This window comes from Theileria equi (genome assembly GCF_000342415.1).
Source record: "Theileria equi strain WA chromosome 4 map unlocalized gcontig_1105316255041, whole genome shotgun sequence".
In the NCBI taxonomy this organism is placed as follows: Eukaryota; Apicomplexa; class Aconoidasida; order Piroplasmida; family Theileriidae; genus Theileria; species Theileria equi.
In genome coordinates, this window is record NW_004668225.1 from 172,331 (window position 1) to 196,481 (window position 24,151).

The following is a 24,151-nucleotide window of genomic DNA, read 5'->3' on the forward strand; positions in this document are numbered from 1 at the left end:
TCTACGGATACAAACGTATAGATATAAAAGGGAGGAGGGATTGCCAGTGGATGGTCTTTGAGATGCAGAGTACCGGAAGATGGAAACTGCAAGGGATTCTCGGCGCCGAATTTGTCAGTAGATTAGAGTATATTTCGATAATCTATGGCTTAGTGCCTTGATGACATATATGAGGGTTATAGAGAACAGCTGGACCCTAAGGAACTTCTATATTCCTCCAGACTGGGCGTACCTTGAAAGGAATGATAAGAACAGTACATTAGCCAGGACCGTAGATGAACATGCTTCTTACTCTGACACTTATACACTCAAAAGAATCAGCTGGCCTTACCAGGAATGACGATAATAGTGGATATCTCCAGGAAGTGTGATCCAGATTGTTCATGCATAGGATCCAGTGGTACATATCTAATGGCTAAACATTATGAGAATATAGATGGTCTAGAAAGTTACGGATCATGCACTCATACAGTTGGAAAGGAAAACAAATAAAATCACATGGAAGAATGATGGAGTTGAGGTAAATTTTGAACGTGGTAATTATGCTTCTTCCGATCGACATTCTCATGGAATACCTATTACGGTCTACTACAGCAAGGTCTACGATGGTGAGAGTGGGTAGAGGAGGGAGTACTCACTGGCAAGAGACCTCATGATCCAAATGCTACCACCGCTATTGAGAATAAGCTTAAGGAGTTAGCAAAGGGAAGGGGTACTAAAGAGTGTCAAAATGAATGGGAACACAAGAGAAAGGAACTCTGGAAAACATGGCACGAGGCTGAGGATAAACGTCCTAAACGAGAACTAGGTCCCACGGAACCTGACGATAATTCCTCTGATTCTCTATTTGGAATACCTCATAAACCTAAAAATTTGTAGCAACCTCCTATTGTGCCTCTGGTCCCTTAAGGTATTGGAAGCTCTAGAACTCCAGGATCTATGAAAATAATTAAAGTGATTCAAAAAACTGCAGGGGTCTAATTTCGAAATCTTTTGTAAATAATCATCATTCTCTAATAAATCTGCGCCAGTTTTAGCAATTAAAAACAACGACAAATAAACATTAAATATGCAGGAATAAAATGACAAATCTTGAAGATTTCGAGACTGTGGACCTCTTGAATGAGCTCAAGCGCAGATATAGCTGCCTAAGCAAACCAGAGGGTAATTTTGTGCTCCTTGGGCCTCCTGGCTCAGGAAAGGTGAGTGTGTAGATACCACTACATTAATTTTGGTTACGAGCACTTTGAGGGGATATACAATCTCTTTGCATGAATAGCAATCCATATTTTATTTGCTCACGTCCGTCAAATCCACACTAATGTTCAGGGAACTCAATCAGCCCTTTTAAAGAACTCTCATTGTTACTGTCACCTGTCCACTGGTGACCTTATTAGGGAAGCTATCAGGAATAACACTCAAATTGGACAAAAGGTAAGTATTTGTGCATAATTATGGATTTAGTGAAAACAACTGGATGATCCTGACAAACGAGATGTTGAATATCGATGGGTTATACACTGCGTTGTGTTATGTATCTATCATGGAAATGTTGTACCAGATACTTTCTTTAAACCACAAATGACTGTAAAAGTGGGTATTTACAAGGAATGGTGAATAATGAGAATTTCGAATTTCTAATTCTCTCACAATTCCTCAGTCAGCTAGACAAGGTTTTTTCCTGGATCTCCTGAAACCAAACAGAACAGTACATGTTAGGTGATTACAATAATGACGAACTGACTAAAATGGTCTTTGTTCCAAAGGGCACCTTTCATATATCCTCTGTTGCGCAATATTGTGCTAAGAATAATGTAGAACTTCTTTACCTAGAAACCTCTGACAGTACTGGTACTAAGCTTAGGTACTTTGAATATCTCTGTGCATACGGAAATTGAACGACCTAAGCAAAAGAAAGATTCTAAATAAGCTCCGTTGGGGGAAGGAATTTACTCAACGGACAATTCTCACTACTTTGTCCTTCAAAGATGCTGTGAAAGAACTCGAATATCTCAGAAAGCTTTTAGAGATAAGAGTCCTCTATTGGTGGTGGAAGAGTTCATTCTTGATATTTCCAAGGATCCAGAGGACCACAAGATAAAATTTTCCACCGCCTCTTACTATTGCTGTTTGTGGAAGGAGAGTGACTTTGTTGCATAAGTTCATCAAAAAGGCTTCCGGATGGAGAACTATAACCGTTGAAGAATTTGAACAAAGGATGGAAGATTATCTACTCGGGGTCCACCTGATCGATACTGTACATCTCGCAAGCAGTTGATCCCTGGATTCATAATAGTATATATTTTCATTCAATACAACACCGATAATAACAAATTTAGACTAAGGAATACGTTGATAAGGGTTTAATAGTTCCTGATGAATATGTGACTGGTTTGATTGAAGAGAAGATCAACACACCAAAGTGCCGCAGAGGTTTCTTACTTGATGGTTTCCCTAGGACAGAAACCCAAGCTGAGAAACTTTCTTCAATGTTGAAATCTTCTGGAAAGGAGTTGAATGGCGTAATTCTCTTCAAAATGTCCGATGATGAACTTGAAAAAAGAATTACTGGTAGATTGATCCATCCAGGCTCTAACAGAGTCTACCACAAGATCTTTAAACCACCAAAGGTGCCTGGAAAGGATGACATAACCAACGAGCCTCTAGTGAGCAGAACAGATGATACTCCCGAGATTATCAAAAAGAGAATGGAACAATATAGGGAACTGACTCAGCCATTGGTAGAGTATTATAACAAGAAGGGACTTCTCAAGGAAGTTGATGCAAGTGCAAGCGAAGCCAATGTTCAAAAGGTGAGTATATTTTATCTCTTTGATGGCAATTTCGACAATCTATACATTCATACGCTGCGAAAGTTGGCAACTCATATATATAACACATAAACATACACATTTAGGCTGTTGAGAAGATTGTGGCAAAATCAAAGTCAAAGTAGGGACATAAGAAATTATGTTGCATAGTATATCGACTAGGTATTTAATTTGTTATTCAGCAGGGCGTCTCGTGCCAGTTGTACTTGATCTTGGCTCTCAGCTCCTCTATTGATACCTAAATCGGTGAATGAGTAAAAGTTGTCTGATGTATGCAAATGTGCGATAAAGGGGAATCCGCGAGATTCTTCAAATGACAATTTACTCGTAGACTAAATATATAAGAATTTTCTCTACTACCTACCAAGGATAGGTTGAGAGTACTGCATTATATCCATACGGAGTAAGGAGTCATGAGTCACTATTTAGAAGCTATTAATATGGAGCACCAGGTTGACTAGAAAATCCTCTCATTTTATCAAGCTTCTTGAAGAAATCATCATGCTCGAGATTCTTCCATGTTTCATCAACTTTCTCAAAATACTTATCGGTATATCCATTATCATCCTTTAAAAGTATTGTAAGGAGAATAGAGTCTCCTTTCATGAAAGATTCTAAGAATATACACTTCTCATATTTCACTGGGGTCCATACAATTACTCCAGAGTCAACAATGAAGTCTACGTAATACTCTTTCTTTAGAGAGCATTCCTTTAAAATTACTCCCCTATAATTTTTAGTTTGTATATCTACCTTTGACCTATCCGGTTTGGCAAGGTCCAAAGTAATGGGGATATGTTGGTATCCCCTCAATATCTCAAGCTTTCTTTCATGTTCTCTTCTGTTATCTTCCCATTTGCAACCATTGTAATGGAGGCATAGAGTCTCTTCCTTGCCATTCTCTTTATACTGTAGTGTCACAACATATGGCTTGTCTCCCTTAAAGTGTATTAGGGCTGATAGGAACAGTATACTTTTGTTTCCACTCCATATGGTATCCTTTTCATAAACAAGCTTTGTAGGATTCTTTTTCTCCTTTGGTGTGCATGTCAAGCAGTATACACCGTTATATTTGTATATTGATGCATTGAAGAGAGAGGCATCTACTTTGGAGGCAAGGGAACTTACAGGTTCTTCTAGTTTTTCAGGTTCCAGAGTAGTTTCTCTCATCTCGATTACAGTTTCAAAATACTCACTCCTTGATAGTTCTACCCAGGACTTATTTACTCTCTTAAATCCTTTGACCTCTACAGACATACCATTGTCAAACCATAAACCGAGAAGAGCACTATCCTCCTTGGTAGCTAGAGTCACATATTTACATTCATCCCCTCCTTCAGATGCTTTCCATAGCTGTTCCCCTAGATATGTAACGGACTCTATAGATTGGCCACCGTTTGGAAAGTACCTTTTGTATTTTACTTCTCCATCGACACTGTCTACTGTTCGTATCATAGATTCATCGGGATTAGGAAGATCAAGAGTGACGAGAATAGGTTCATATCCAGCGTGCATTCTCATTGCTCTCCAATTAAACGCATCAAGATCAATACTCCTCCAGTTTCCACCAATCTTATTAAAGTATTTTTTCTGGACCTTATGAGCATCATATATATCAATGGCAAGTAGTATGGATTCTCCCCGGGTAAAATATTGCGCACCTACACATTTTTGATCATCTCCCGTAGCTTCCCAAACAGTAGCTCCAGAGTCTACAACAGAGGATACATGATGCCCATCTTTTGGGACAACAGTCTTGAGAAGTGCTCCGGATCCAGTTTCTGTATTTACATCTACTTTAGATCTATCCAGACAAGTAAGGTCTAAAATGCACGGAGCAGAAGGTTTATATTTCTTCTTTAGCTCCTCGAGCTTCTCCTTATAAGTCTCTTCGTTACTGTTCTTCCACTTCTTTCCATCATGGTATCTATAGACTTTTCCCTGCTTACTATTCTTATCCCTGGTAACAAGTACCGCAAGAGTAGGCTTCTCTCCATCCATATACAGGACAGCCGAGAGACATGACTTTTTATTATCTTCCCAGACCAATTCCCCGTCAAATCCAAGCATATTAACACTAACACCTTCCTTAGCCTTCAGTTTAAGAGTTTTAACATAATCTTCATTTAATTCTCTCAGATCAAATATAGATGTGTCTACCTTGTCTAGGAAAGGGCTTAAAAATTCATCAGATTTGTATGTTGCAGGATCTTCTATGTGTTCTATAACCATTTCGGCGACTTTTCCATCAAATCTATCCATATTAGTCTCACTCCATTCTCCATTTTCTCTAACAAAGAATCTACTCCGGAGACCATAAGCATTGTGAATGTTCAGATTAATAATAACGGAGTTGCCTTCTTGTGATTTTACGAAGGTACACTGTTCACTAGCTTCAGCTTCCCAAACAGTAGTTTCGTGATCTACAACTGAAATTATCTTATAACCATCCCTCGGGTAATATTCTTTATATTTTATCCCGCATTCGTCAACTACCTTAACGTCTATATTCGAAACCTGTGGATTTGAAAGGTCTAACGTGCAAAGGGATAGTATAGATTCTTCCCTCATCACACCCAACCTTTTATTCGCTGCCTTATTTGTAAGTTCATTCCATGATCCAAGGAACTCTTCAAAGAATTTATCGTAAGTGCGACCACAATCATCTACACTGACTTTGAGGACTTTGAGGTATTTATTAGAGCTTAAAAGTGCGTGCGTACAGAATTGTTCTCCAACACCAGTCCATATATGAGTGTCTTCTCCGTCTACAACAGAAGTAACTTTTGAACAACTTTTTGGAGCATATTCCTTAACAGTTACTCCGTTATCATCCTTATCATGTACACTGATCTTTGATTCATCCGGTTTGGCAATGTCCAAAGTAACGGGAGTAATAGGTCTACATTTCTCCTTTAGAGCTTCTAGCTTACTCTTGTGACTGCTCTCGTTACCATTCTTCCACTTCTTACCATCATGGTATCTATAGACTTTTCCCTGCTTACCAGTACTCTTTGTATTTATAACAGCGAGCGACGGAATAACACCATCAAAGTAAAGAGTTGCAGAAGAACAGGAAAAGGTTGAAAATGTTCCCTGGCCAGACCAAACCTCTTTCTCATCATATGTAACATGAGTTACTGCCTGACCATCTTTAGGAGTAAGTTTTAGAATCTTGACGTTACATTCAAAAGAGTCCAAAACAGTAAAGAGAGTGGAATCAACTTTGGAAGCTAGGAGAGCAAGTTTCTCACATGGTACTTCAGGCCTTTCCATTCTATCGAGCTTATTGAAAAAGTCACCCCTATTAAGACTCTTCCATATTCCACCTGCTTTCTCAAAGTACTTGCGTCCAAAATCACTTACAAGAGTAAAGAGAGCAAGACTCTCATTTGTAAAAGACTGTGCAAGGAAACACCTTTCACCTCTAGAAATTGTCCAGATAGGACTTCCGTCGTTAGAGAAAGAAGAGAAATAATGACCTTTCTTTGGAGTATACCCCTTATATTCTACTCCACTATAATTTCCTGTCTCTACAGTTATCTGGGATTTATTAGGATTAGCAAGGTCAAGAGTGATTGGTATTGCATGTTTAAGTTCTCTTTTCAATATCCTAAACTCTTCTTCAAACATTTTCCCTCTAACATCATTCCAATTCTCATTTATTTTCTCAAGATACCACTCAGTAGAAGGAGGTTGTTGAAGAGCCAGGTTAAGAAGAGTAGAGTCTCCCTTGGACCATAATGTTGTAAGTAAAGACTTTTCATATGACTCAGTAACTGGAGGACGTCTCTTCAGTGTTTTAAGTTTATTTGCATGTTCTTCCTTATTATGTTCCCACTTCTTACCGTCATAATGGAGGAAGAGAGTATAATTCTTTTCTTTTTCCCTATACTGTAGTGTCACAACATATGGCTTATCTCCCTTAAAATACATCAAAGCTGAAGAGAGAAAAGAGTTCCCTCCATCCCATATGGTATCACCTCCATAAACAAGCTTTGTAACTACAGTGTTTGGTTTTGGCGTGCATATCAAATAGAATGGGCCATTGTTATTAGACTCTCTCACATCAAACAGGGTAGAATCAACCTTGGATTTGTAATCAGCTACAGGGTAACGGTCTGAGGTTGGTCGAGCTTCAGAAATAGCTACAGGAGTACCTAGTACTGGAGATGAACCTTCTTTCTTAATTCCCTGTACTGGAAGTTGAGGACCGGAAGGTTCCTCAGGAGCAGAAGGAATAACCTCAGCAGAATCAGTAAATCCTTCAAAGGGTTCCTCAGGAGCAGAAGGAATAACTGAGCCTGATCCTACATCTCTAGAATGGCTTTCACCGCTATATAGATTAGTATCAATACCAGAGTCTGGTTCATCCAATCCATGTTGAAAGCCTAGACTTTGAGAAGTCTCAGATTGGAAGGTAGGTTCTTCAGATTGTCCCTCTTTCAGTTCGGCGGTACCAAGGGAATTTTGTGCTTGTAAATCATCTCCACCGTAACACAGTCCTACAAGAAAGAGCGCATAGGGTATGATAAAGGCCTTCATCATCCTCAAAGCATTCATGCAAGTCCTAGTAAACCCCAATATACTCTAGTATATGGAAAGTTTGTATTTGGTGATTCTAGAGTGTGTAGGGTTTTTTTCAAAAAAAAAAGCTCATGCAGATTCCCCACCTGGGTGAATAGAATAGGCCCATTTTTCCATTTATGAGTTACTGCTAAATAGCTTCCGTAAATACCTCAGCTTTCATTTATTTTATCATAGTCATAATTATATAAAAAATAATGGCCGTATGCGGAGAAAATAGTCGAGTCTCAAAAACATTCTATCCAGCAAATTCCCCTTTATCGCACATTCAGATTAACATATTTGAATAAATGTGTGAATTTTATTGTTATAATTATTTATACTTACCGAATCAGATGAGTATGAGAGTCTTGTGTTTCCCAGAGCTGGTGTTGGCACGAAGAGTGGCGCAAAACCGCAGGCTTTGTAGAAGAGAGTCTGGGGTTCGTCAGACTTTTCAGGTTCTATTTTCTTCTCAAATACCATAGGAACCACTGGAGCCGTAAATCTAGATGGGATAGGTGCCTAAATTGATGTTGTATTTGAATTTAGCATTTGTGCCAAGACAACACCGGAAGTAAATGCCTTGCATATATACAAGAAAGTAGTTAGATATCACTGTAAACGTTCCTCCCAGTTATTTAAAAGTTCATATTCTGTCTAAAAACAGCGTTCACTCATTCAACTAACCTTTACTTCTGGAGCTTCTACGGGAACCCCCTTCGGTCCTAATATAAGTGGCTGTATAACTCTCGTTTGCGAGGCCATTGGTACTCCGGAAGTCGCCCCTGGTTGTAATATTGGTTGTGCAACAGGAGTTTGATGTACTATGTCCACTGGTTGAGAAAACCCAGAGGCTCCTCCCCTTGTGGCACTTTGGGCAGCCATCATAGGAGTAGAATGAGAACCAGCGGTAGTAGGAGCTGGAATTACAGAAGCAGTTTCTTGCATGCCTGGGAAGTGAGTATTTCCAGTTCTCATTTGGGTCAAAAATTGTTCGACCGACGGTGCCATTGCAACTTGGGTCCAACTTATTCTTTGCTGCTTTTTATTATTTATACTGTCTGCTCTTTGCACCTGTTTAATGTGGAACTCCTGAATAACCTCCGGAGGCACTCCATGCATACCCTGTACCACGCAGTTGATATCGTCACGGCCGTCTATTGCGTTTGGGACTCGTCTCTGAACCATTTTATGGACCTAAAAATGGGTGTATATTGAATTTAGAATGTATGGCTTGATGGGTTAACCAATGAAAGAGAATTACTTGGTTATACGGAAAACAAAGGCCGTATGAAATTGGAGAAACCAGCGCATTTTATGAGCAGAATGATCAGTATGGATGAATGAATGCTTACTAAGGAGTAGAGTACGAGGATAAAATGTTTCTAGAACGCTCCTAGGGATTCTTCCCGGTAGTCTATCTCTTTAGTATCCATCCATAGTAGTTACTAGAGGGTATCCATGGAGAATTATTCACCCTCCCTTTAGCTAAGGCCATAAACCAGATGGGAAATACACTTACCTGTTGCATATGTACTAGTAGCCCATTGGCGGTTTCCAATTTGCGATTACATTCTTCACATTTAAAATGTTTAGCCTTTTGGTGTTGAATTAAAATCTTTTCATTATCAAACTCTCTGTTGCAAAAATAGCAAAAGGGCTTAATCATAGCCCTCTTCCGACTCTTTCTACCCATTTTATGCGAGGTTAACAGACATTTGATTTAAAGATGGACGGTGGAGAAACGTAGCAAACCCTACCGTTCTAATAATCCATAGGAGCAATATACTCCTATATGTGACAGTCCTTCTACAGAAAGACTGGTAGAAAGTTCAGCACAACAAAGGCAGAAATGACAGAGAAGAGAGAATTAGCGAGTAGTTCTAATGTGCACAAGTGTCAGCCCTGAACTATATCACCAACCGTCGCTAGTAAAGTTCTCACTTCAATCTTTGCCCTTTGTAGAGTTTTATTTGCGATTAAACTGTAATAGTCGCTAAAAATCGTCTCTTTTAAACTGAAAGGGTAAACTTCTCATATAAATCCTCAAAACTCCGCAATTAACGCTTTGCAGGGGAAATCCAGCAACTCTAAGCTTTAATTGCTGCCAATAATGTTGATAAAAATGCCAATATGAGGACCAAATAGTAATGGACAGAGGACCTCCTTAAAACCCAGTGAATTCTATTTTCTTTGGGCTAAAATATGGCAGAGCCATATATCAATACACTATAATCCAAAATTGATGGTTATAGTGTGTAATTAACACTTAAATAAAGAGTATCCCTCTGACCCAATGCCCAACTGCATCTCTGTCCACAAACTTCATCAAAAGGGTTATAAAATGGCACCTTTGCACACACTTTTCGTTTATATGTATATATTTATCAACTAGGAAGAAGAAAGATCTCTTTTAACGAGAATTTTGTGGAATCTCCAGAGGAGCCAAGATTCCACAAAATTCTTCTGGATCCCTCGCTATTCTTCTCCACTTTCTTATTGTCTGCCTTTTACTGTAACAATAAAGTCAAAAGAAGGTATTTTAATAGCAAAAATGGGTTCTAGGTTCATCCTTTCTGGGTGTCTAAAAGGTCGGCTTTTGTCAGTCTGTGAAAGGTCCTTTGGAGCGTATCGTAGTTTATCAGAACAAAGGGATCTGTGGATAGGGCATAGACGCTTCTCTACCAGGGTTTTAACAAACGAGAAACTCTCAGATATTAAAGGGTAAGTGTGCATGTTATACAAACGAATGTGAGTTGTGCGAGTACTATCAGAACTATGAGGATTATCAGTACTACCAGAGGTAGGAATGACCCACCGACGTCTGAGACTAGGGAGTAGATCACTATGGAATGAACAAGGTGGATGAAGTAGTGACTGGCAGGAGCTCCTCATACCAGTATAATTCTGAAGGATCCAGTCTAGCTCCCGATGAGAGAGGCTAGAGCCAATGTTGGTCATAAGAATTTGAGCTCTTCATCTTTTCCCGTGGCTTACTGCGACAAATTTGGTTCTTTAATCATTGGAAATTGTCCTTTCATAGCTATCTATTACTGACGAAACATTAATATTATAGGAGCATCTCGGCAAAATTGAAGAATACACTGGGATCATCTCGAAATATCGCTCTTCTTGCGCCGATAAGTCTAACATCTTCAGTGTTATTCTCTGTAATGCTCTCTGAAGGATTTGCAGTTACTCTGGTTCCACTACCACATTTTCTACTAAAGGAAAGGATGCTTGCAGATAAAGTACAGACAGACCATAATACTCAACATATTCGGCAGAATTTGAGGAATTTGATAGTAGAAGGTGGTTTCGAGTTTTTAATGGTGAGTTAATGCAGACCACTAGCGAAGCTAGGAGGAGCATTGGATGAGTAAAGTCTGTAAGATGGCAGGAATAGAGTCCATACAGGAGCCATTATGACAACTGTATGGGATGTTTCCCCAGATACTGATGATATTTTGAAAATATTAGCCCTTTAGTCGCACCCTGATATCTACTACTGATCCACTACCTAGTGAATGGGTGCGCTGCATCTATTATCTCTGATGAATGAATTTAATCATCTGGATGTTATGGGAAAACACGTACTCTACGGTGTTGGCTCTTTCAATAAGGTTATCGCAAAGTACTCTGCTAATGCTCCTGGCTTAGCTACTATTTTACCACTTTTACATCCCACATTATATACACTCATCAATAACTGTACAGATAAACTCGTCAAGCTATAGTTTAATTGAACCGATAATTACAGATCTTTGTCTTCCCTATTGTGTAATAACTCCGGGCTCAATTCTGACTTCCACTCAACACAAAGAAGCTATAGCGGCTGGTCACTCGTATTTGGAATTTTTGGAGTCCAAAGAGCTTGATGATCATATAGATAGATCTTTATCATCACAAAAAACTCTGCATGCACGGGATTTACTGGCAATGGAGATAGAAACACCGGATTGTATTTCTCTGGGGAAGCTCTGCGTATTCACGGAAATCCTCACAGCAGGTGCTAAAGCGGCAGTTTTAGCACTTGAAGGGATAAAAGCAGAAGCTTTAAAATTTGTAAAGCTTATTGGAATCAGAAAATCGGAACTCATAGCCAATCTTCTGGAACCACACGGAATTGCCGGTTATGTCTACGGTGTCATAGCTCCGCTTAGTGTAAACGCAAAAATCGCATTTCCTATGTTAACAATCCCATACGAGTCTATTGATTGTATAAAAAATCCACAAAATGTTACCGCACGTGAGAGGTATGACACAGTAACCTCAAGGGCATTTTGGGATTTTTTCAAGGCGAATGACGAGGATCTCACCATTATTTCCGACTTTGGAACCTGGAACACATATAAAAGACACCTTGAAAATCTCCCAGAGAGCTATAGACTCAATACACATCGCATAAAAAAACTGGTTCTAGTCTCCGATTTTCAGGACGTTATAGGTTCATGGAAAAATGGGACGTTGGGAGATCTAGAGATCGATTCCCCCGGAAATTCGCAAGTAGTGCATATAATTACTATCCCAGAAATTGGAATGATCATGTACAAAAAAGGAGGTGATACCTATGTCCTATCAGAGGGCACACAGATAGAGGATGGACCTGAAAGTGTACGTATTTCTGTAGGGTCAAATGTTTTGTTTAAGGTTAGTTTTAGATTTTTCATGATTGTCTGTATAAAAGGTGACCATAGGTTACTTTGGAGTCTTGATACCGGCTCCATAGTCAGGTACTGGTCAAAAAACAAGACTCTTGCTTACCACACCAAGGGGTATACCTTGGTGAAAAATAGAGAGGGACAGATTTTAGAGAATCAAATATGGTTCCAGTAGGGGTACTTTGGTGTGACTGTAAAGTCAATAATCACCCCTGACTTGTGAAGATACTCTATTTCTTTACATCTTCACTCCGAATGCTACAACTATCTTTACATTTATTAACGAATAAATTTAGGAATATTTTCAAAAACCAAAGTCAACATCTTCGGCGTTTAAATCTGGAAGGTTTACGAGAGACTATGAAAAACCTATACAGGCCAAAAATTTGCTCAAAAACCACAAGGATTATGTCCTATATTTTAAAAAGAGACGAGATCGCATGAGCAGATATCCACAAGGCTACATTAAACGAGTACCAATTAGAACTCAGTTTTGGGGAAATTTTACGGGTAGAAACAGAAACTACACATTACCATAAATTTTAATCTGTATACTCCATACCTTTAGTTGTACTGGTGGTTTCTATAGAGACATTTGTGGACAAGCGTGAAGGCTACCCTTCGCTTTCATGTACAATATATTCATATTGGCGAAATATTGAGACATCTTTCATCACTGGTCTCAGCTCGATGGTTTATATCGCTTTGATAATTTATATGCTGATATGTGGTCGGTATGTTTCCTCTAGTTTATGTCAAATCTTGCATTAATTCGCTCAAATTATCAGATTCCTTTCTGTGTACAGAGTCACAACTCCAGATCCTACAACTCTGTGGAGAGTTTTAATTCCAAATCCATCATTAAACAATGTTTCTATCCTAACAATACTTCCTTCTACTTCAACAATTTTACTAATCACACCCTCTACTGCATCATCCAGAATGTATTCACCATACTTGACTGGGCCAATAACCACGTTTGGTGTAAAGAGACGATTTATCTGAAATTTCCTTACCTTATTTCCGCTCTCCTTTATCAAGTAATGAGGTGGTTTCTTTTTCAAATCCATAACTACAAAGTCCTTGATAAGCTCAGTATATACTCCGTAATTTGCCTCGTTTATTCTTTCCACAACCTCCTTAGTGATTGAACCCGCCTTATTTAAATAACTACTTGTTATTTGTGCATACCTAAATGACTCTATGGATTTAAATGGAGAGTGGTAATATAAGTATAATCTATATAATGGCGAAAATTAGTGTAATTTTAAAGCAAAACATTGGAAATCTTATCAGTAAATGAACGAAATTAAATGATAAAATACGGGATAAATGATTCTGTATCCGAGAACAGCATCCGGAAAGCCATGCATGTTAATAGAAATTGTATATCACATTTGAAAGATGATACTCGTTCTGACACCTTATCCTCTCTACCTACTCCCTCATCCACATTAATGCTAGTCTAGACTCTTAGTGGTACACTTGACTCACTGGTCATCTTAGTACTATACAAGAGGGAGACCACTGACTCAACATGGTACCCTTGAATCAGCAGTGTACAGAGGAACAAGAGTAGGATCATGAATCAACAGAAGAGTGTCTTTAAGATCATCCTGGATCTTTTACAACTATAGACATCCTACGTGTAACAGAATACTCTCAATATATATTCATTTCGTTACTTCCATAATCTCATCAACACAGTAACTAACCTGACTCCAGAGCTGTACTCAAAGAACAGTACACTTCTATATATCAGAAATAGTGAATCTTCATAAACTAAAATGTCTCCATCCCTTACTTCACCAATTCTGTATTCTTCCATGTATTCCTCCATTAGGCTAAATATACGGGTATTTCCGAGTGATAAAATTCTTGATTCTGAAATCATCGGATTAAAGTTATTCCTCAGGTCAAGTGTAATGGGTTTAAGTTCTTTCGAGCTTTTAACTAGAGAATCCACCAATTTAGTCATAATGTAAATAATAAGAGTGAAGAAAAGAATACGCCTCATTGCACTACTCAACTAGATTCACAATGTTTTTAAATTCATGAAGGGATTGGTAAAAGACATTACCCCTGAAATATGCAAAAATAAAAATATCAACACTCCATTCATTTCACCCAACTAGCTGTAATCGCCAGTCAGAAATGAAGATGCAGTCCCAGATAGAAAAGTTGTCAATAAAACTATGGAAATAAATCGGAATCATATGGACTCATTTAGAGTATAAAAACTTGTAGCTATAAAAGTTTAAAAATTAGTCCATGTATTCCCTGTGTTAATCTACTTTGGCATTTTTTTGCGCTTTAGCAGCGCTTCATCCTGTTTGTAATAATGAGGAGCAAGCTGTGTAAGCCACTCCGGTTTAATCTCTATAACCTGTCGCATGTAATGTTTTGTAGTCAGAACTAAATCATCGTAAATTACACACTTAGGTTCCTGATCAAATAGAGACGATTGAGGATGGATGTCAACATTTTGGGGGTATTTAAGAGTCCTATATGATGCTGTTCCCCTGAATGTACTCCTAGTTGCCGCATGCACAAAGAAACCACTTGTGATACTCTTTAGAATATTTTCTGTCACATTTCCCAAATCTTCCAATTTTCCTTCCTCCTTATTTTGTTTTTCTCTTTCCTTTTCCTTCTGTTCACCATCACCAATGTCCAAGCGTGTTATAAGTTCCATGATTTGTTCTCGGATATCTCTTGCTCTTTGCATCGATTTATATTGAATATAATTCTCATAACACCAGGATACTGAAAACTCAGTCTCTTCCCACTCGTTAAAAACATGCAAAAGTGTCAAGTGATCACCTCCTTGTTTAAAAAAGTTTCTTCTGGCATTATCAGCATGGAATATGCGATCCTTTGGTCTATAAAATATGCTATTTCCAACGTTCAACATGGCGGCAATTGTGACGCATTCTTCTGTACATTTGTAACGGAATGATGAAATCAGCATTTTAGAGTACATTGGATCAAGCGGTAGTTCCGACATTTTCCTACCAAGTCTCGTCAATTCGCCGTTGTCATTGAGTGCTCCAAGTGCATATATGAGCTCAAGGGCCTTTATTAGCGTCTCTGGAGATGGAGAGTCCATAAAATCGAAATTTATTAGATCGTCAATTCCTAAAAGATATTATTACAACCTATTGGACAAACCCAAGGCCTTTAAAGTAAGTACGACATGCGATAGATTCGAACGAAGTATTTCTGGGTCATTTACGTCGTCCATCTCCTTTTCATAGGAGAATTTAGTGTACAGTCTGAAGCAGTGGCCGGGTTTTACCCTTCCAGCCCTTCCAGTTCTCTGATTTGCAGATGCCTTGGAACACGGCACTGTTATCAAACTCTCTATTCCTAAATGGTTAATTAGTCTGGGTACAGTATAAACGTTGATGAATTGTATCCTACATGGACAATCTCTGGGTGAATTAGTAGGCTAAGTACACATTGCATTGAATTTTTCAAAAAACTCCTTTAAATCAATTCCTTTCCATCCTCCCTTTACCTTCTTAAAATGCCTGTATCTTCTCATCTTTTCCTCCTGAACAGTCACTTCTAGCAATTCTTCAGCTCCCTTTTTATGCAGAATCAAGGAAATACAGTAATCCACATGTTGTAGAGTACCGTCTTGTTCACGTTGCAATGTCTTCCAGACGATTCTTCGATCAGATCTAACCTCAGTTGCGTGAAAGTCTGGTTTTGGAAAAAAATGTTTAGTAGTGATACCCAAAAGTTCAACCTCAAATATTCTACAAGTGGGACTATCATCCTCAGCTTCAACATTTAGGACAAAAGTCCCCTTAAGTTTATCAGGTGCCTTCAACTGGCCAATGTTCTTATCGTAACAACATTTTGACTCTTCCCATTTACCATCCTTGAACTTGTAGTACCTTCTCGTTATACCCGATGGTGTTCTCATTACTACAAGAACCACTACGGGCTTTCGTTCATTATCAAGATAGAGCCTGGAGTGGTCAAATTTTTCTCCCTCTCCAGGGATCCAAATGTCCTCTTGATTATTAACTACTCTTGATATAGCAATACCCTTTTGTGGAACAATTAGTCGCATTGGAGTCTGAGCGAAAATGTAGTCGAAGGACTTAAATAGAGTTAAGTCAAGATTTGCAAGATTTAGAATTACTGTGATACTAGCAGTAGCCCCTTGAGAATCTCTAGAGGTTGATGGATATGCTTCAGGTAGTGCACATGCACCTCCCACTTCTACATCTCCCGTTTTCTCTCTAGGTTCATCCTCTTTATCATCGGAAAGGGGATCACGTCCTAGCATCATCTTTTGGACCCTGCTGCTGAATGTTGGACCATCTACCCAATTCCATGACCCTCTAATACACTCAAAAAATTCAGAATTCATTCTTTTACCGCTTTGAGAACAAACGACAATCATATGATAATCATTTCTTGAATAGACGTCCACGTAATTAAAACGCCTACCCGCTGAAATCCATAGAACTTCTGACTTGTCCACGACGGAAACTACATTAAAACCTTCCCTCTGTCTATACTCCTTAAATTTAAATCTTGAATTTCCATGTCCACTAACATCTATCCTGAAGAGGTCCACATCGGAAAGGTCAAGGACACAGTTTTCTGGTTCTATTGGAGAAGTTGGTTGGGTAGGGGCAAATGGGACTGCATCCGTAGTTGGTTCATTATCTTGTGTCTCTTGGTCTTTTGTATTTCCAGCTACACCTTTTTTCTCATCATCTCCGCAATGAATAAATCCCGCTAAACATAGCATCCACAGTGCTGTAAATACTTTCATCTCCTCATATATCAATTGTGATTTTCAATATCCAAAGCTTAAATGTCCATATTCCTTTGTTAAGTGTATCAGTTTCAAACTTTCACCATATGACATGGTGCATGCAAGCATCACAATAATAGTAGGGACAGATAGTGATTTATAGTGATATGAGAAGAATAAGTGATAAAATAATGTGAAATAATGGAGAGAATAAAATTGTATTGCAAGATAGGATCATTTTTCTGTACGCCCGTGGTCGCACTGTACTCCTTCCGTATTTTGTGCATGCTTGCATTCTTCATCACTTATGAAGAGTTTTTTGTTAAATTACAATTTGAAAATCCACAAATATATCCATTTTAAAAAATATAGCCTTGTTCGTACGGTATATCTTCACGTTTAGTATTACGTAGCGTAGACAGTCGCCTGAAGATAGGCTCAAACTCACTGTATTAGCCAACTAATTCACCATTATTTCGCTCCATATAGTGATTATTCTTATATAGTAAAGAAAAAACATACCTGTTTTCGGACTAAAAGAATTCAACTTGCAAAACCCGCAGTCAATCACGTAAACGATCTCATTCAAGGTAATTGAAGTCTCTGCGATATTAGTAGCCAGAATAACTCTTCTTGCACCCTCTGGAGTAGGTTCAAATATTTTTGCTTGCATGTCACTCGGAAGTGATGCATAAATTGCCAATACTATCAACTCACGCATGTCCTTGCCCTTGTTTCGAATTCTGTATGTTTTTATTATTGGAATAAATGGATATATATTCATATAAACCATTCAACAAACCTGTTTTGAAGCTCTTCTTGGACCTCTTCGATTTCTTGTTGCCCGGGTAGAAATACAAGGATATCACCAAGGGGCTGGGTGAGATGAATTTGAAGTACAGTAATGACGGAAGCATCCAAAAAATTAGCCTCTGGACTTTTTGTGTAGTAAATCTGGACAGGATACCTCCTTCCTGGAATTTTAAAAATTGGTGCGTTATCAAAATATAAAGCAAACTTCTCGGCCTCCAATGTTGCTGATGAAATGATCAACCTAAAATTCTTTCGATGTCTAGAAAGGTCCTTTAAAAGGGCACACAAAATATCTGTATGAATAGTGCGTTCATGTGCTTCATCTATAATCATAGATGAGTAGGTTGAGAGTAGAGGATCTGTCATCAGCTCCCTTAGTAAAATACCATCGGTCATATACTTTATATTCGTAGAGCTTGTAGAACAATCTTCAAAACGGATAGTATATCCCACAGCGTTACCAAGCTTTGTCCCAACCTCTCTGGCGACTCTGGCAGAGACAGACATACAGGCAACCCTCCTAGGTTGAGTACATCCAATTATTCCAGCCTTGGAATAGCCAACTTCGTGGAGATATTGCGGAATTTGCGTAGTTTTACCACTTCCCGTTTCTCCTACCACTATTAGAACTGGATACTCTCTAATAGCGGCTAGGATGTCGTGTCGATAAAGATAAACTGGAAGTTTCATCCTCTCCTCCAAAATTTTTCTGCGTTCCTTTTTCTCCCTCTTGAGCTTCCTCCTTAGTATTCTCTCTGAAAACTTGAAACGCTTGTCAGTTTCTTCTTCATCTTCCTCCTCGCTAGAGCTAGTATATTCTTCATCTGATACAATATCTGTAGATAAAGCGGATACGGCTGAAGCGGCTGCTGCCTTTGAATCAAATTCCAAATTCCCTGGATCACATGCATCAAGTACAAAATCTATCCCGTCAGATGTTCCCTTCATTTGAGTTTCCTTTTTATCCACAGTGGTTTTATCTGTAGATCCATATGATACAGTGCCAAACTTAATCTGAGTGTCCTCCCAGGCTCGTCTTTCATCTGGCGCGGAGGTATCTTTGCTCACCTCCTTCCTCTTGAGCACAGCTAATCTTGCATTTGTATCCTCATCATAGCTGTCCGGAAGTTGGTATGTAATTAAACCTGAATCTTTGTTTCTGGCTTCAATGGCTCCCTTAGCTAGAGATACCGTCTCTCTCTCGAATTCTAATGATCTCTTGGAGTATTCGTCGCGACTTCCCTTGTATACAATTTCCTTCTCATCTAAAGCTCTCTTTGCTAGGATTAATCTGTCATCCTCACGGCTTTCTAGATACGTTCTACGGGCTTCAATTCTGAGTCTTTCCAAATACTCTGGGTTATCCTTTAGATCCAAATTCCTTCCTTTTGTAGCTTCATAAGCTATATTTAGCTCTTTCATCGGATCTTCAGTGTATTTAGACTCTGAATCTCCGTTTATTTCTGTTTTTTGGTCATTTTTTGGCCCATCTTCCTTCTTCCCTGAGTCATCCATTTTTACCACTCTTAGTCGCTATTTGGTTTAAATTTTCATCGATCCATGAGAGTAATCTATGTTGTCGCTGCTAATCTACCTTGTTTAGAAATAAAATGGCAAATTACGACGAAGAACAGTAAAGAAAATCTTTTATCGCCAAGTGGCCAACGGGCGGTTTAAATTTTTCCAAAATTTAGGAACAACAAGAAGACATTATGATAAATGCTATGGGAGAACTTTGTGTGTATAAAAAAATGTTTAAAGTGAAATTCGGACACCGATGGGGACTGAGGAACGTCACTTGACATTTTTTAGCCAAAAAGCTCATTATAAATTTCCTTTAACTTCATAAAAATGTCGTTTATGTTGACTCATTTGCATTCTGGTTGGGCTGTGGTAAGTTTATGACCGTAAACACCGACGTCTCTAGGACCAGGCTATTGTAACCGAGGAAGAACGACTAGTAGTAGGTTTTTTATCCAATATAGTGGTATATTGTCATCTTATGTGGTATATATTTGTCAATATCTGCTCAAAGTGGCTTCTTCATGGTAATTGACAAAGATGAATAACCAGTGATGACCGTTTTACACATCCCGAAGATCACAAACATATACAGTGCATAAGATTCGGACATGATCATAACCCAGAGTGTATGAAGATGGATGAATTGCTCTATAAAATTGCTGATGATGTGAAGAATTTCTGCGTTATTTATGTGGTAAGTAATAGTGAATGGAATGTATGACAAAGGAGATTTGAGGTTTTCTACTGCAGCCACGAGGAACTCTGGGTAAAATCTTATTGAAATGAATGGTGATTAAATTATGGATCTAGTGAGGGAGGATGAATGGCTATCTAGGGAGTAGACTTATCTGCCGTATATGCTCTCTTTGGTTGCAAGTATTTCCTTCTCTCATTCCATAATCAAAATGTTATATTAACATCAGAATGCACAGGTTGACATAACAGAGGTCCCAGATTTTAATGGGATGTATGAGCTCTACGATCCAGTTTCGGTAATGTTCTTTTATAGGTTCGTTTTTATGGTAAATTACGGTTGATTTTGTTTAATTTACGTTTCTATGGAGTTTATACATTCCAGGTAGTCCTTCATACACTACCTAACTTTCATTAAAACATCTCAGAAATAAGCATATGATGGTTGATCTCGGAACTGGAAACAATAACAAGATTAACTGGGCCATGAATAACAAGCAAGAACTCATTGATATCATCGAGACAATCTACAGAGGCGCCAGAAAAGGTAATACCCGAAATACAGTTACTGAAAGGGATACGAGGTGGACTGAAATATGCACTGGCTAAAGTTTGAGTTTTCACCAATATACGCAGGTTATTCCTGCTCGGTGACTACCAGGGAAGAGATGTAACAAAAATTGAATGTCAGGGGAACCCATTGATCTTGTTAACACCCATAATTTGGAGGCCTTACAGGTTATCACTCACAGAGAATACCCAGATATTGCCAATAGAACATCTAAGTACCATACATGGAGACAAGGGTACCTAGAAGATGCGAGTAGACTAATGACTCTCCTTCTCTACACACTCCATTTTCCTTGTTCATGGCTACTCTACGGCCTCTGGTTGTGTATGGTTCATATTACCATTTATCCTCCCTGGGTGTATCCATCTACACATCCCTCTTCTGGATCAAGCAGTGGATTCCCAGGTGGTCTGCTTACCGGTCGTTCTCATCCCTTCTGCAACACTTTGTACGCTCTGTGGTGTATTTCTACCACCTTCTGTGCTCATATATTTTGCCTCGTCTATCCCTGTCATACTCATCATATAGGGCGTGGTTTGGTTATTTCTCCAAAGGATTACTCCACAAAATATCGCTACTAAATTTTATCGCAGAGTAATTTTTACTACTCATTCTTTTATTCCTTCTCTTGTATTATCCAAGGGACCTTTTAGCTGACGGCTGCCTCTCTAGTTGGGACTTGTGAATTTGAAGGTTTCCCGTGGAAAAAGCCGGCAATCTCATGGATTATTATCGTTAATATTTTTGATATATATGCTAGAGTCGTATTAAGTAGCCGAAATTATCTTCTGGTTGCTCTGTGAAGTAAGATTGCTGATTTTTCAATTTTCGGAGCGATTCGTCACGATTTTGGGTATTATACTGAATTAATGAATCATAGAATGGATAGGATGTCGATGGATTCGTTTAGGAGTGGTGTGAAACTCTCAAAAAGCGCCCCGTTTGGGAGTCCATCTGGAGGCTCGCTGAATGGAAGCTCCAGAAATTCTCTAGACAGTATAATTACAGGTCATAATGATGAAGAAAGAGATTCTATATGGTATAAAATTAGGAAAATGAAAAAGAAGGGTCTCTGTATGAACTGTGAAAAGAGCAAGTGGAAGAACCACGAATTTCAAGTATGCTCAGAATGCTACAAGAAATGTGCAAGACTAAAATGTGTGCACTGTAAGGAAGAGTTTTCAAACCATAGGTACTGCAAAAAGGCGGAATCAATCTACAAAAAGACGGTATGCATGAACTGTGCATACCAAACGTCCATCCACAGCAATGATCCAAGGCTATGTAAATACTGCAGCGCATGGGCAGCGTGGAATAGTGACTCTGTTTGTACCCGTTGTAGCAATTTTTACGAAAAGTTTGGAGCTCCCATGAACTGTGAGTCTTGCGGAAACAACTCCGCATTCAACAGAGGCCAAGAGTCAAGAGATAAAGTTGGAGGTATCCGTCTCTGTTTCCTATGCACCTATGATTTTAAAAAGAATGATTATTATATTAAAAGAAGAATAATATCCTCAACAAAGGGGCGCAGCAGCCCAGAAGATAAATCTATGCAAGGAGATGATGTCTCTAAATTGACGAAACAGGTCAAGGAATTACAAGGGACAATTGATACACTAAAGAGCACAATAGATGCTCTAAACAAAACAAATAAAGAGTTGGAAAGTAAATATAATAAGTTGTTGGAAGAATATAATGGGATTAGCAATGCCGCTCCCTAATTGTGTAAATTTGAAAAATGTGTTTATGGAAATTTTTAGAACAGTGAACAATCAGTTTTTCCTATAAAATGACCATAATTTGTAAGTTTTTAGGTATAGTCTAGATAGTTTTGCTGTTTTTTTGGAGGTACACACTTACATAATGGCATAGTTAAGTTCCTTTGTGGTAGAAGTGGCTATTCAACTTATGGAGAATGGCTCGGTCTACTATGCAAATCATGGAGGTAGTGATAAGGAGTGGTGTCTCGGTAAGCTGTCGAGTGTCCATAAGTTAGAGGATAATAAGCTTGAAGAACTACTCAACCAAATTAAGTATGTTAACGATTACAGATAGCGCTAAACTTCAAGAACAGCCACTTAAGGCAGCTTCTCAACAAGGTGCTGCTAATAAAACCTAACTTAGAAGATCAAGTTTGATATGGGAAACACTGTCCTCGTCCCTGTAACTTCTCTCAAAAAACCTGATGCACTAAAATAACATAGATTTACACATGTATACTAATTTACAATCCAGATATAGTATCTGGGTACTGCGTTATTCGTCTACACTGTAGACTTGGTGGATGGTCCTATGATAGGACATGCGACTGCATTTGTGATTAAGTGTCTTGCCAACATTCGGCAGGTTGTGCTGTCTTTGTTTTCAGAATAGGGTGTAGGGCAGATTTAGAATATTGTTTCTAGAATGATCAAAGATTCTATTATCCGCTTTGAGATATAGTTCGTATATATTCCCTCCTAAATTATAAGAGTTATTTCCATACTAAAACCTTGAATAAGCTTATGAATAATCTGCATCCATACAGGTTTAAGACACTGCATCTGGTGCCCTCATCGGATTTAGGGATGCTATTTCAAGTACTTGAAAGTAATGGTATTGCTCTTATGGATAATAGTAGATGGAATGCGGAATGATCAAACGACCATGGGGAACAAATAGTTTCAAGTTGAAGTATTGCCAAAGTAAAATACACCTGTTCTTTACTGCCTACAAACTGAGCTTGGACTATTTGAGAGATTTTAGAACCAATTTTTCTATTGTCTTAGCTGGGTATGTGTACGGATGCCCATCTCATCTAAGTCATCAAAGAATGCGGATTCTGTCATTGGCATAAATTGTCCATCTATTCTTCTAAAGTATAAGGAAGAAGTAATACCCGTATCATAGACATATAGGCGGAGAAGTGTAACATTCGCCTTTGTATATACTTCTGCAGTTGCACATTCCTCGCTCTTTCTGGAAGTCCATAGAGTAACTCCAGAGTCAACAACAGAAGACATGTGTGTTCCAGAATTAGGACTGTATGCTAAATGTCTAACTCCAAGGTAATCATGTTCCATAACTGAGACATTTTCTGGTGGATTGGATATATTGAGGGTAAAAGGTTTTGTATTCTTTTGAACCATCTTTTCGGCAAAAGCTTTCTTTTTATAATAATTATCCTCATCTTCCTCATCATAATCTTTTCCAACCATTTCCTCCAATTTTGCCGTATAAGCATCCTTTTGGATTGCATGCCAGTCTCCATTTACTTTTTCAAAACATGCAGGCGAAAATATAATATTATTACCTTCCCTAAAGTTAAGATATAAGACGTGTCTACCTCCTTTCTTGCAATATGTTGCAAGTCGGCATTCCTTTTTGTCTGCGTCACTATTCCATAGAACAACGGAGCCATCAACTACAGATTTAATCAAAGTCCTGTTCTTTGTGAAAACCGCACAATCTGACCCAGATTTTGATCCTTTTACCATCTTCACTACTGACATATCTGGATTAGATAAATCCAAAGTACATCCTTTTGTCCTAAATGGCCAAAAGGCACTGCAAAGTTTGAAGAACAAGAGTGGGTATAGCACGGATAAGACATTCATCTTGTGGTTGTATGGCAAGGTAGGGGACTTCGTATAACAAAGTTTATTAATTGTGGTGTATATTAAAAGACTAAATTGGAGGGAAACCGTTGTCTAAATCCCAAAAGACAACC

General features: G+C 38.5%; 9 protein-coding genes across 9 annotated transcripts; 4 read left to right on the top strand and 5 right to left on the bottom strand.

The window, feature by feature from the left end:
- Positions 1–1,082: 1,082 nt before the first annotated feature.
- BEWA_045860 (adenylate kinase, putative) lies at positions 1,083–2,956 on the top strand (the record flags this gene model as incomplete). The annotated part of the gene is made up of 4 exons (XM_004831517.1): positions 1,083–1,202; positions 1,330–1,434; positions 2,340–2,813; positions 2,918–2,956. 4 exons carry the CDS (start codon positions 1,083–1,085, stop codon positions 2,954–2,956), a joined length of 738 nt encoding a protein of 245 aa, XP_004831574.1.
- A 310-nt stretch (positions 2,957–3,266) lies between these two features.
- Positions 3,267–7,379, bottom strand: BEWA_045870 (hypothetical protein; the record flags this gene model as incomplete). Its single annotated transcript, XM_004831518.1, has 1 exon — positions 3,267–7,379. The coding sequence occupies one exon, from the start codon at positions 7,377–7,379 to the stop codon at positions 3,267–3,269; it is 4,113 nt and encodes a 1,370-aa protein (XP_004831575.1).
- A 312-nt stretch (positions 7,380–7,691) lies between these two features.
- Positions 7,692–9,096, bottom strand: BEWA_045880 (conserved hypothetical protein; the record flags this gene model as incomplete). Its single annotated transcript, XM_004831519.1, has 3 exons — positions 7,692–7,922; positions 8,088–8,597; positions 8,923–9,096. 3 exons carry the CDS (start codon positions 9,094–9,096, stop codon positions 7,692–7,694), a joined length of 915 nt encoding a protein of 304 aa, XP_004831576.1.
- Positions 9,097–11,339: 2,243 nt separating this feature from the next.
- On the top strand, positions 11,340–12,600 carry BEWA_045890 (hypothetical protein; the record flags this gene model as incomplete). Its single annotated transcript, XM_004831520.1, has 2 exons — positions 11,340–12,050; positions 12,358–12,600. The coding sequence occupies 2 exons, from the start codon at positions 11,340–11,342 to the stop codon at positions 12,598–12,600; spliced, it is 954 nt and encodes a 317-aa protein (XP_004831577.1).
- A 237-nt stretch (positions 12,601–12,837) lies between these two features.
- Positions 12,838–14,039, bottom strand: BEWA_045900 (hypothetical protein; the record flags this gene model as incomplete). The annotated part of the gene is made up of 2 exons (XM_004831521.1): positions 12,838–13,252; positions 13,777–14,039. 2 exons carry the CDS (start codon positions 14,037–14,039, stop codon positions 12,838–12,840), a joined length of 678 nt encoding a protein of 225 aa, XP_004831578.1.
- Positions 14,040–14,351: 312 nt separating this feature from the next.
- BEWA_045910 (Helicase associated domain HA2 containing protein) lies at positions 14,352–19,399 on the bottom strand (the record flags this gene model as incomplete). Its single annotated transcript, XM_004831522.1, has 4 exons — positions 17,644–19,399; positions 17,364–17,584; positions 15,233–15,430; positions 14,352–15,199 (listed from the first exon to the last, which is right to left on the bottom strand). The coding sequence occupies exons 1-4, from the start codon at positions 19,167–19,169 to the stop codon at positions 14,352–14,354; spliced, it is 2,793 nt and encodes a 930-aa protein (XP_004831579.1). The 5' UTR covers positions 19,170–19,399.
- A 106-nt stretch (positions 19,400–19,505) lies between these two features.
- Positions 19,506–20,480, top strand: BEWA_045920 (mitosis protein dim1, putative; the record flags this gene model as incomplete). The annotated part of the gene is made up of 5 exons (XM_004831523.1): positions 19,506–19,547; positions 19,582–19,617; positions 19,771–19,872; positions 20,111–20,187; positions 20,300–20,480. The coding sequence occupies 5 exons, from the start codon at positions 19,506–19,508 to the stop codon at positions 20,478–20,480; spliced, it is 438 nt and encodes a 145-aa protein (XP_004831580.1).
- A 525-nt stretch (positions 20,481–21,005) lies between these two features.
- On the top strand, positions 21,006–22,224 carry BEWA_045930 (conserved hypothetical protein). Its single transcript, XM_004831524.1, has one exon. The coding sequence runs from the start codon at positions 21,312–21,314 to the stop codon at positions 22,161–22,163; it is 852 nt and encodes a 283-aa protein (XP_004831581.1). The 5' UTR covers positions 21,006–21,311; the 3' UTR covers positions 22,164–22,224.
- Positions 22,225–23,198: 974 nt separating this feature from the next.
- On the bottom strand, positions 23,199–23,918 carry BEWA_045940 (hypothetical protein; the record flags this gene model as incomplete). The annotated part of the gene is made up of 1 exon (XM_004831525.1): positions 23,199–23,918. The coding sequence occupies one exon, from the start codon at positions 23,916–23,918 to the stop codon at positions 23,199–23,201; it is 720 nt and encodes a 239-aa protein (XP_004831582.1).
- Positions 23,919–24,151: the final 233 nt, after the last annotated feature.

What these genes read in the sequence shown, in the direction of transcription:
- BEWA_045930 (XM_004831524.1), top strand. Translation starts at nt 21,312, where the DNA reads ATGAATCATAGAATGGATAGGATGTCGATGGATTCGTTTAGGAGTGGT.